Consider the following 9,742-nt stretch of genomic DNA (forward strand, 5'->3'; position numbering starts at 1 on the left):
TCATCACTCCGGCCAGCATTTGCTGCTTCTGCTGATGCTGTTGCTGCTGTTGCTGCACATGCTGTTGCTGCTGATGATGTTGCTGATAGTAGTACTGCTGGTGGTACTCCTGACCATAAAATCCGGCACCAACTCCGTACGAGTTGTTGTAGCTTTGATTATACATGTTGATCCTGGTTCGTCAATAACAATCACACAAAGGCACAGGTTTTCTTAACTGAAACTATTACGTCCGTAAGGCTCTTTCGTGATCTGATCTCTTCGACTGCTGATCTCGGTTTGTGGTGGTATGCCGTACCGCTAGTACCCTTTTATACCAAGGACCTCCGGTACAGGTACACCCACACCTTTAGCGATGGTAGGACCAACGGAGTTGTTTCGGATCGACGAAACACGTCAGGCTGTGGAGCCGTATGTACCTAGCCATCGACCAAAGGAGCTAGGATAGTCCAAAGCGGGTATGGCAGGTAATATTTTTTGCCGCGGGAACAGTTACTCCGTCGTATTCTGATCATCTGGTGTTTTATTACCCCACCAGGATTCTCCTGGTTTTGCTCTTACCTGTCCAGCGAACCCGGGCAATGTGCATCTCTTTATGATCGGTACTGCGGATGTGTTTCTTACTTACAGCGGCATGGCGCATCGTAAATGTCTTGCTGCGAAAGCAAAATGTTTCAGCCCGTTAGTGAGGGACAAATTACAGTAAAAACCACAGTTGGCATTGTTTGCGTGGTACGTTGTAATCGGTTGTTGAAAAGACCAATTTCAAACCGTTTTGGTGTTTTTGGAGACTTTTTTATGTTTCTTGGCAATAAAGTCCTGTATTTATCACATGAAATCAAGCGTGATGAGTCATTTCTGGTTGAGAATGATTGATGCTTCATGTATGAATCGCTTAAACTAGTAAAGACGATCTAAGCAAATCCATGGTGAGTGCGAGAGTTGCAGTTCACATAACTCTTCTCTGGTGCATTCACGGAGTACCTTTGCTGATCTTTTCTAGGCAACTTTTTCTGCTAATTTGATCGTTACAGAAAAACTAAATCTCTCGAGATGACGCGCCTGACCGCATAAAGACAAACATAAACTTAATTCGTTTTTCTCCGGCTTTTTAGTGCCCGCCTACGATCTGCTGCTCCTCCTATCCCATGCCAAGCTGATCGTTCCCGTATTCCAAACGGCCACATTTTAGGTCAGTATAACCACCCGCGAAAATTCAACCGAACGTACGTGCCACCATCGAACCTATTGCTGCTGCTGCTGCTTAAATTGAAGCCCATTACAGGCCGCTTGGTACGCCTTGCTTCTGATAGTTCTAAGCCGTGCGTGGGTTGGGCACTGCAACTCTCCCTGCTCCTCCTCCTCCTCTTTCTCCGTCTCAGTGGAGGATGTACGGGGGATTTGCTGGTTGTCCGGTTACTCCTACCCGTCTTTCACGAATCATTACCGAAGGTGACCGTTCGGCCGGGCGGGCCAATTTAATGTTATCCTTTTGGTTTAAAGAGTTAATTTTTCATGTAAACATTGGCAGCTTGAAGCGGCGCGACGGACCCTCAACACGCTCTCAGGAGCGACCTATAGGCTTGTAAGCCTTGGGTCGTTTGTATTTGCGAATTACTTTGTACCTGCCGTGTGGATATGATATTGCACCGTTGACTGGTCGGTCATTTTGTAGCCCTCGATTGCCATCGCCAATAAACTGGCAAAAGAAGCTATACCGGTCCGGCGATCGGTAGATATCGTTGCTCGCTCGCTGGTTTGTTGTGTCTTTTTTGCCCGGGGATTTCTTTCTTTTTGCGGAACGTAGACAAAGGAAAAGTCAATTTTTAAGATCCGCACCCCTTTCGGGCACACAACGCAACATCAAATGTCCTCAACCAAGGTACAGAAGCGGATCATCACCTCCAGCCCAATAAAGAGTGTTTGTGATTCTCATTTGATTATGTTGCAGCATTCAGCTTATCGTTTGTTTTCATCCAAAAACAAGCGAAAGCTCTTGCGCAATCAGTAGTGTATTTCCCAAATGTTACCCTTTGTTAATCGGAATTTCCCTTACCTGTACTTCCGTATTCTTTAGACGTTTGCATACGATTCTATCGCTTTAAACGAACGTTTCCAAAAATCCCAACTCGGGCTTATTTCAAGATAAATTTGAATTTAACTATTTAACTTTCTCCTGAAATTAATTTAACCATTTGTAACGATTCTGTTAAGCATCCTTTTTGAACTATTTTTTTAAATGTTACTAACTATACTATCGTTCTGTCGCTTAATCTGTGCTAATTATTCTTCCTCGCATTTATGATCAAAAACATCATATTAATCGGAAAATATATAGGAAATCCTTGGCGCTTCGATGGTCACCTAGTTCAAACGATTAGCATCTATCATCATCGATTCCTAACTCTTTTATTAAGGACGCAGTGGTTTTGGTCGCAATCGTCTTATTAAAAAGTCTTTTACGGCGACGATTCCGCTTGTAGTATCGAGAGACTATTGTATCTTCTTTTTGAAACAGGGGATCGTCCCACATGCCTGGATTCCAGTAACTTGTAAAATTTTCTTTTCGTAAGCGATTCAATCGGTTACGAGGTTTCAAACGCATTTAAATTATATCGCTTCACTATTCATATTGCACCTCGGTGCATTCGTAAAGGAAACAACTGTATTACTGAGTTGGATTCCTGTTCTATATCGATATTAAAACCCTCATTCTCGATTGTAATATTTTTCACACCAAAAATTCAAATTTCTAAAAACATTTCTGTTTTCGGTTCGTTTCGTTGAAGTGAAACGTACGTCTAAGTTGCGTAGTTCTTTGCTGCAGGTAGCAAACGCTTATCCTTACTATTTATCTTTCACAAAATTTCACCATTTTGCGATGCTTCGTCGTGATGCATCACGACCCTGCGTGATGCGTTTCCCGAAAGTCAATCAATTCATCCGACGGCAAGAGCTTTGCGCCATCAGTTCCACGCTGCGGAAGATGGAAAACTTGACCGCCGTCTGTTGTTCATGGTGTCGTGTGGCGGCGGCTGCCGCTGCGAACAGGTCCACGAATACTTTCTGGAGCGCCGGATCCGAAATGCCCGCCGTCGCCAGTAACTGCTGGTCGCCATTGTTAGGTACCGTCCGCCGTGCACGAAGATTGGCGGCTGGTCGTAGCTTTACCACAGGTGGTGGTGGAGGCAGCGGTCCCGCGCCGCCTCCTTGGTTCAACAGTCTTCGATTGATTAGCCGCGTCATGTCGATCTTACACATACCGTTATCGTTGATCTTCACGATTCCAGAATCGCGAAATGCATGATGCTGCTGTCGATTGCTGTTGCGCCACCCATCCAACCGATACGGTAGCGATCGGACGGATGGTGGCTCTTCGCGCTTCTGTTTGTTCAAGTACTGCGGTGCCGTTTGAGCGTACTGAATTTGCACGCGGTTTGTGATCCCCATTGGAACTGCATGAGTCTGCATTGGTAATACCGTTGGCAGCAGGATGGGCTGTCGCTGTCCGTTGACTCTCACATCCCGTCTGCTAGAGTGAATCACGTTTAACGGATACGATTGCTGTTGCTGCTGTTGTTGGGGCGCAGTTGCCACGGGGATAATTTGGCCACGTGCATCCATCTCACTCCACACTCAAGAACCTTTGGAAATAAACCAGATGACCGACTTTGGTGTCGTTTACTTCTTCGCTGAACGAACTGTTTGAACCGAATAACTGCAGCTTCCTGATCGCAGCAAGCTCATCTGATCCACCGAGCCCAACGAGCGGACACTCACCTTTTGGAGCAGGTAAAGCGAATCCACGATATTGTGTTGTTGAACTCCGAATAGCCAATCCGCCATGATGCAAAGACGCTATTCTTTTCGGTGGCCACAGAGCATCATCCGAGAAGTTGGATAAATCGATGCATGTCCTCACGCACACAATACAGTATACGGACTAATCGAAGTAGACCGAAAGAGAGAGAGCGAGAAAAAGTGTGTAAAACGGCTGCACCAAAATTGTTCATGGCGCCTGTAAAAAAATACCTGTAGCAGAAATAATTTTGATGGATCCGGAAAACGTATCACGCCCGTAGTAATATTTATTAGCGCGCTTCTGTGGCCATATCAATATCACTTAAACCATACTATTTACACTACATTCTAGATGCATCATGCTAGTGCCATACCAGAAGATAATAGGCTTGGCAGAGGGCACACTTAAGGAACGAAGCAGGTTCGGTACCAACAGGTGTTCGATTTGCTAGCTCGTGGCTAAACCCCTCCACCCTCCAATGCTTCCACGGTGATCGGTTTCGGACCAAACAGCCGTTCTCGCGATCGCCAGTAACTCTCAGCCATCAGCTCAACATTGCGGAAGATAGATTCGATCCGTTTAGAGGACCGCGTCACGTTAGAAGTGATACGATGTTGGTTCGCCGGTGAATAAGTCGCGTTGATCGTTGCTCCTGCTGGTGCTGCTGATGCCGGTTGCTGGGGTGGTTTCTCGGGACCAATCATCATGCGACTTCTTTTATGCTGATGCTGTTCACCAGCATCAGATCCGTTCTGATGGTTGGTTATGTTACTCAGGGGATACGACACCGACTGGGCAGCCGTTAGTACACTGGGATGGCGACGTTTACGATTAACACCATTCGGCTGCATACTCGAAGCATAATTCCCTGCTACCGATCTCCCCTCCAATTCGGCTGCCGGTGCACTGATGTTGCTGTAGTTTCGTTGCTGTCCCTGGGATGGATATGAAGTTGGTTGCTGGTTCCAGTAGTTCCATGTTGATGTTGTATTATTGTAGTACTGTTGCGGTTGCGGTTGCGGTTGCTGCTGCTGTTGCTGCTGCTGGTGCTGCTGGTAAGACTGTGCTGGCTGACGTTGATACATCGGTATGGTGGACGGTTGATATTGCTGAGACAACATTCTAACGTTTCACCTTCAGTATCCTTGTTAGTGCCTTCAAGCAACCGTTCCCGTTTATCGCAAAATCTCGACTGATGGTTATAGGCAGTGATTGCTATGCTTTAAATACGGATGGACCGGAATCCGATGTTAAAAGTGGATCGTCGACGTCGGTCTGGTCGAGCGTCGCAATTGCGTCGAGACACGGAGCATCGAATGCCAGCAGCCAATTGCAGGCAGTGGAGGGTTTTTTTCCGAAAGGTAATTCCAGTAACGATCAGCACGCGGGTCAAGAAGAAAACCCGAAAGCGTACCTACGGCGCCAACCCCACGTCGGTTGTCCCGCCGGTAAGATTGACCAATTGCTGTTACCTAGTGCGCTCGTAGTGCACTGATCCATTACCTTCCGTCTACCCTTTCTCTGCGGGCTGGTAGATGATTCTAAGCCGCGAGTTTTTAATGTGATCCTCTTCCCGTAATGCTAGAGGGTAAAGGGTGAAGGATGAGATTGGTCAGGGACAGGTAGTCTGTGAAAGATGCTCGGTTGACTCAGCCCCACCGCTCATTCCATGTTAATTCATAATCTGATGCGTAAATTCCCATTTTAACCCTTTTTACTGTTTGGTACGAGGACTTTCCCATCCCGAGTGATCGTGAAAGGGGTTTTTTCCTTTTCTTTTTATCATTTTTTCCAACTGACCATTTCCTAGTTCCGCCCTACTAGAATATACTTACCTGCTTCATGCTTCTGCGGATACTGCTTCGAGTATTGTTTAGCTTGTTCTGAGACCATCTAAAACATAAACAACCAACTGGAAAGTCCGGTCATAGCCAATATGAACGTGAGCATAGATTGTCGAAGCGGAAGTTTCTGCCCCCGCTACGTTTCTTGCATCCTTTCCGAGATCTCCATCTGCGGTACGTTGTAAACGTTGTGCGCTGAAAGAGTGCCATTTCCTCACCCTACAAGTAATTGCTTCAAATTTCTGAACAGTGATAATGTCGCTTGCTGTGGCGTGGCCCGATGGCGTCAGATAGTGTTGGTAAGAAATCACATCCTAATTCAATCGATCGCCTACAACTCTTCTTCTGGCGGCAGGCAGGATTGTCGCGTCGTTGCGTCAGTCAGCTGTCCGCCTAGTTCATTTGTTTGTAATGTTCCTGTAATACTCTGCAGGGCGTCTCCTAGACAAATCTCAATCACAATAAATCGTATGCGACACGGTAGTGGCGGGCTAGAAGTTACCAGTTATGACTCAACATGTTATGTCACAGACATCAAGAGTTACGTAAAATTACCGCATTCAGTTGCGACGGCTTCAGTAGGTCCGGCAATACGGTCATCAAAGGTCAAGGAGGGCCCAGTGTGGGACGTGGTCATCACCTAACAAACCGTGACTGAGAGTTTACGATTCAACTGCCTCCCTAGCCTGTCCCTAATAGGATTTACGGCATAATTCCTTGTTAACTCTCTTCTATACATAGGCTGCCCGGTGGCTGGACAAGACTGGACATCAACGACAATGGCTCGCCAACGCCATTCTTCAAGAAGATCGCCGAAGATCGCCGGGATCAAGGAACACGGCAGTGCGTCCCGCACTTACGACCAATCGCATCAGCATAATTTTCTTAGACAGTCACCATGGCAACGGGGAGTGTCCTTTTTGCCTAGACTAGGAAGGCATTATGGTGGTTGGAAGGAAACCATCGCTGGAGGATAAGCCTGATGGGCTAAAGATTTATGATGTTGACCCGCTTGACCCTGATTTCGTCCAGGAAAATGGAAAATACTTCTCGCGTTCCGACAGGCTGGCATCAAGACAGGCAAGCAGTTTGGCAGGCTGGGCGTGTACCGTGTGTGTGATGCGGCGACTAGAGTCTAAACAGATCATAAAACCATAAATGCATTGACGAACGGATGATTCCCCTGACGGTGGCTAACAGCCTCCGTGTGGGACCTCCAACTGAAACCCAAAGCAATCGAACTCGCCAGGATGTCGCACGCCCGAAGCATAAATCTTTCGCGACCAACTATTAAGGATCCCTAGGTCGCCATCATTATTCGCCAACAGTGAAGTCCCAATGGTTATACCGTACCTGAGTTCTACATTACCTGATGCTTTACACTAAAGGATCCACCGTCTAGTCCCTCCGTTTCGAAGTGAACTATCGAGCAGGCTTGTTCGCTCCCTGGATGCTGGATGACGCGTGCAGCAGAAATCGTTTGCTTCTCACAATCAAACATAACAGAAGTATGCCTGCTCTGAAGGCCACAACTGTTCGCTTTTCCACGTTTTTTTATGATACTTTCAGCACCATTCTGTTACCCATCTGCCCGTTAACAGATCCGTTACCTTTCAACTTTACTTGATCATTTTCGTAAACAATCTCCACCCACTCCACGAATCGGGTGCGATCTGAGGGAGCTGACGACTCTTACCTCTCCGGAACGGGGAACAAAGCACGGTACCCTTGGGTACGGTGAGCACGGTTAGCGGAGCAGTGCAGGACAACGGTCTAAAGGGCTCTAAAAAGGTAGTTCGATCATAAAAAACGAAAATGCCGCAAAACGTTCGACCCACCAGGCAACTCAGCTGACCTGCCCCTCCTGGTGCTTTTGAAGCGACCGCATCGACCGGTAGTACCGGCGCATCTTACTACCACAGCCCTGGTTTATGGTTTGTTTACGAAATATGTTACCAAAAGTCCATTGCTGATGCAGATCGCGAAGGCGTGCCAAAGGGGCCACGGGGCCAACCTTTGTTAAAAAAGGTGAAAATCTTTCCCTTTTTTTACCAAAGTGATAGATCCTGCTTAATTGCTCTGTCGTTCTTGATGGGTGTTGATCTATAATGTGTTCTGCATTGGTACTCGCACTCGCATATTCCACCATAAACCACATCCAGAACGACTAAATGGAGACAAAGAGCCGCTAGCTTTCTGTGCCAAAAGCTAAATTGGTGTTATTCATATATTTTACCTGCACCGGGTTGCGAATATTATCTCATCTTTAACAATTTCGATTGGATTAAAGTAATTGTTCAGTAAAGAAATGGCTGGAAGCAACGAATAAAGACACGTGCTTTTTGAATCTATTCCACCGTAATCGCTAATGAGAAGTCCAGGTGATGGCGAAATCGAATCGGGTAAGGTTTGGTCAGGACAGAACCTGCAATAGTCTCCTTGAAAAGATCCTATTATCTTTTTGGAGTTGTTTTCCCTTTTTTACCAGCACATCATGCAACAACCCATCAACATTGTAGCTAATAGGTTCATTGAGAAGACTTGGTTTGTAATGATGCATTTTTATTTAATAATTTTGATAGATATTTATTCGTTCACTATGCAGCACGTAGGATACCTTTATCATTTCCACTATACTGGTCGAATCATCATTCGGGAATAGCTCAAACCTTGATGGTCATTTTTGAAATGATACCAGTTCATGGATTTACCATCGTTATCGTTAAGGTACCGTCCGTTCAAATTGGCATAATAACAGCCATTGTACCACCAGGCACTTTCCCATTTTTCAGCACAATGCAGGGTGGATTCATCGTTATCCTGATCAGGGGTTGAGAACTTCATCCCCTTATGGTTCGCCATCGAGTCACCAGCGGTTCCACTGTACTTTCCAAGTGTTTTCAGCCTATACTGGTCGTTTTCGCCACTAATCTTGAACGCGTTGTATCGAGCATACTTGTACGTTGCGCGAAAGTCCTTTAATTCAACGATCAGTTCCCACTGGCCGCTAGATGCCGTCGTTAACTGGTGCAGGCGTTCGAGACCGATCCAAAACTCCTTCTTGATTTCGCCGAATCCGTCCCTATACTCGGTCCAGTTACGATTGAAATCTAACGATCCATCATAACGGTGCTGAATCACAAGCCATCCACCATCAAACTGCTGCTGTTCACAGTACACGGGGAATGGTTCGGTTTTACTGTTAACACGGATGAGGTAGATTCCGGATATATTCGATCGTACATCCTTGCACGACGAAAAGGGGGCAAGTGGTTCAGGCTTCGTTGCTGGTGTGTGACTCCCTTGGGACAGTTTTGGGGTATAATCGAATAGCTGCTCTCGCAGCTTATCACGATTAGCACACGCCGTCTGCTGGGTCAGAATTTGAAACGAACGTTCCTGAACAACGCTCAGATTTCGTCCGATATCCAGTTCTAGCAGATTTAGACGTCTATCTAGGCGTTGCATAGCCCACAGCAAATCACCGTACGTTCTTTCCTGTGTGGCTTGACTCTGGGCAACCGCCTCTTGCTGCTCATGCAGCTCGTACTGCAGTTCCAGAAACTTATGCTGCAAATTCTCTAGCTTATTAAGCAGAACCTCTAGCACGTTGTCCGTAATTCCCGGTGCAGCAACGTCGACGGAGTCCGTCTGATTAGCACTTGTGATATCTGCGCTCGCACATATCGCTCCAGACAACACTAAGAAACAAACGCCTAGCTTCATGATGGCTGAGCACTGGAGAACCATGTAATACAGGAATCACTTTGGCCTACCAACTCAACTATGGTGCTGCAATGCTTTTTGGGATGACGTTTTATACTGAACCACTATCAGGACTTACCTAGGCGTTTGGAAGCAGATTAGGAGCCTTAAAACTGGTCAGCAAGTCTCAACCATGATAATGGACAGGTTAAAGTTGTATATGAACTTGTCGAGTGACGACGTTCGAACTGACCTCTGCGACGCTACTAATCTGAAGACGGATTCAAACGCGCTAAGGAGAGTTGAGATTGGATCCCAGCCACAAGCGCTGATAGAACACTCAAAACGAATGGTTTAATGGTGGTACCACGCTTGATAAGGATGGACGAGT

The 9,742-nt window shown here is 46.5% G+C and overlaps 2 protein-coding genes across 2 annotated transcripts; both read right to left on the reverse strand.

Moving 5' to 3' along the window:
* Positions 1-2,004: 2,004 nt before the first annotated feature.
* LOC125951750 (uncharacterized) lies at positions 2,005-4,059 on the reverse strand. Its single transcript, XM_049680758.1, has 3 exons — positions 4,033-4,059; positions 3,781-3,943; positions 2,005-3,644 (listed from the first exon to the last, which is right to left on the reverse strand). Exon 3 carries the CDS (start codon positions 3,622-3,624, stop codon positions 2,935-2,937), a length of 690 nt encoding a protein of 229 aa, XP_049536715.1. The 5' UTR covers positions 3,625-3,644; positions 3,781-3,943; positions 4,033-4,059; the 3' UTR covers positions 2,005-2,934.
* Positions 4,060-4,260: 201 nt separating this feature from the next.
* LOC125959496 (fibrinogen C domain-containing protein 1-like) lies at positions 4,261-9,372 on the reverse strand. The gene is made up of 2 exons (XM_049692320.1): positions 8,342-9,372; positions 4,261-4,612 (listed from the first exon to the last, which is right to left on the reverse strand). Exons 1-2 carry the CDS (start codon positions 9,370-9,372, stop codon positions 4,261-4,263), a joined length of 1,383 nt encoding a protein of 460 aa, XP_049548277.1.
* Positions 9,373-9,742: the final 370 nt, after the last annotated feature.

Source organism: Anopheles darlingi, chromosome 2 (genome assembly GCF_943734745.1).
Source record: "Anopheles darlingi chromosome 2, idAnoDarlMG_H_01, whole genome shotgun sequence".
Lineage (NCBI taxonomy): Eukaryota > Metazoa > Arthropoda > Insecta > Diptera > Culicidae > Anopheles > Anopheles darlingi.

What these genes read in the sequence shown, in the direction of transcription:
- LOC125959496 (XM_049692320.1), bottom strand. Translation starts at nt 9,372, where the DNA reads ATGAAGCTAGGCGTTTGTTTCTTAGTGTTGTCTGGAGCGATATGTGCG. An exon ending in GATGGTAAATCCATGAACTG is followed by an intron (nt 4,613 to 8,341) that starts GTATCATTTCAA and finishes TCGCCATCCCAG; the next exon opens with TGTACTAACGGCTGCCCAGT.
- LOC125951750 (XM_049680758.1), bottom strand. Translation starts at nt 3,624, where the DNA reads ATGGATGCACGTGGCCAAATTATCCCCGTGGCAACTGCGCCCCAACAA.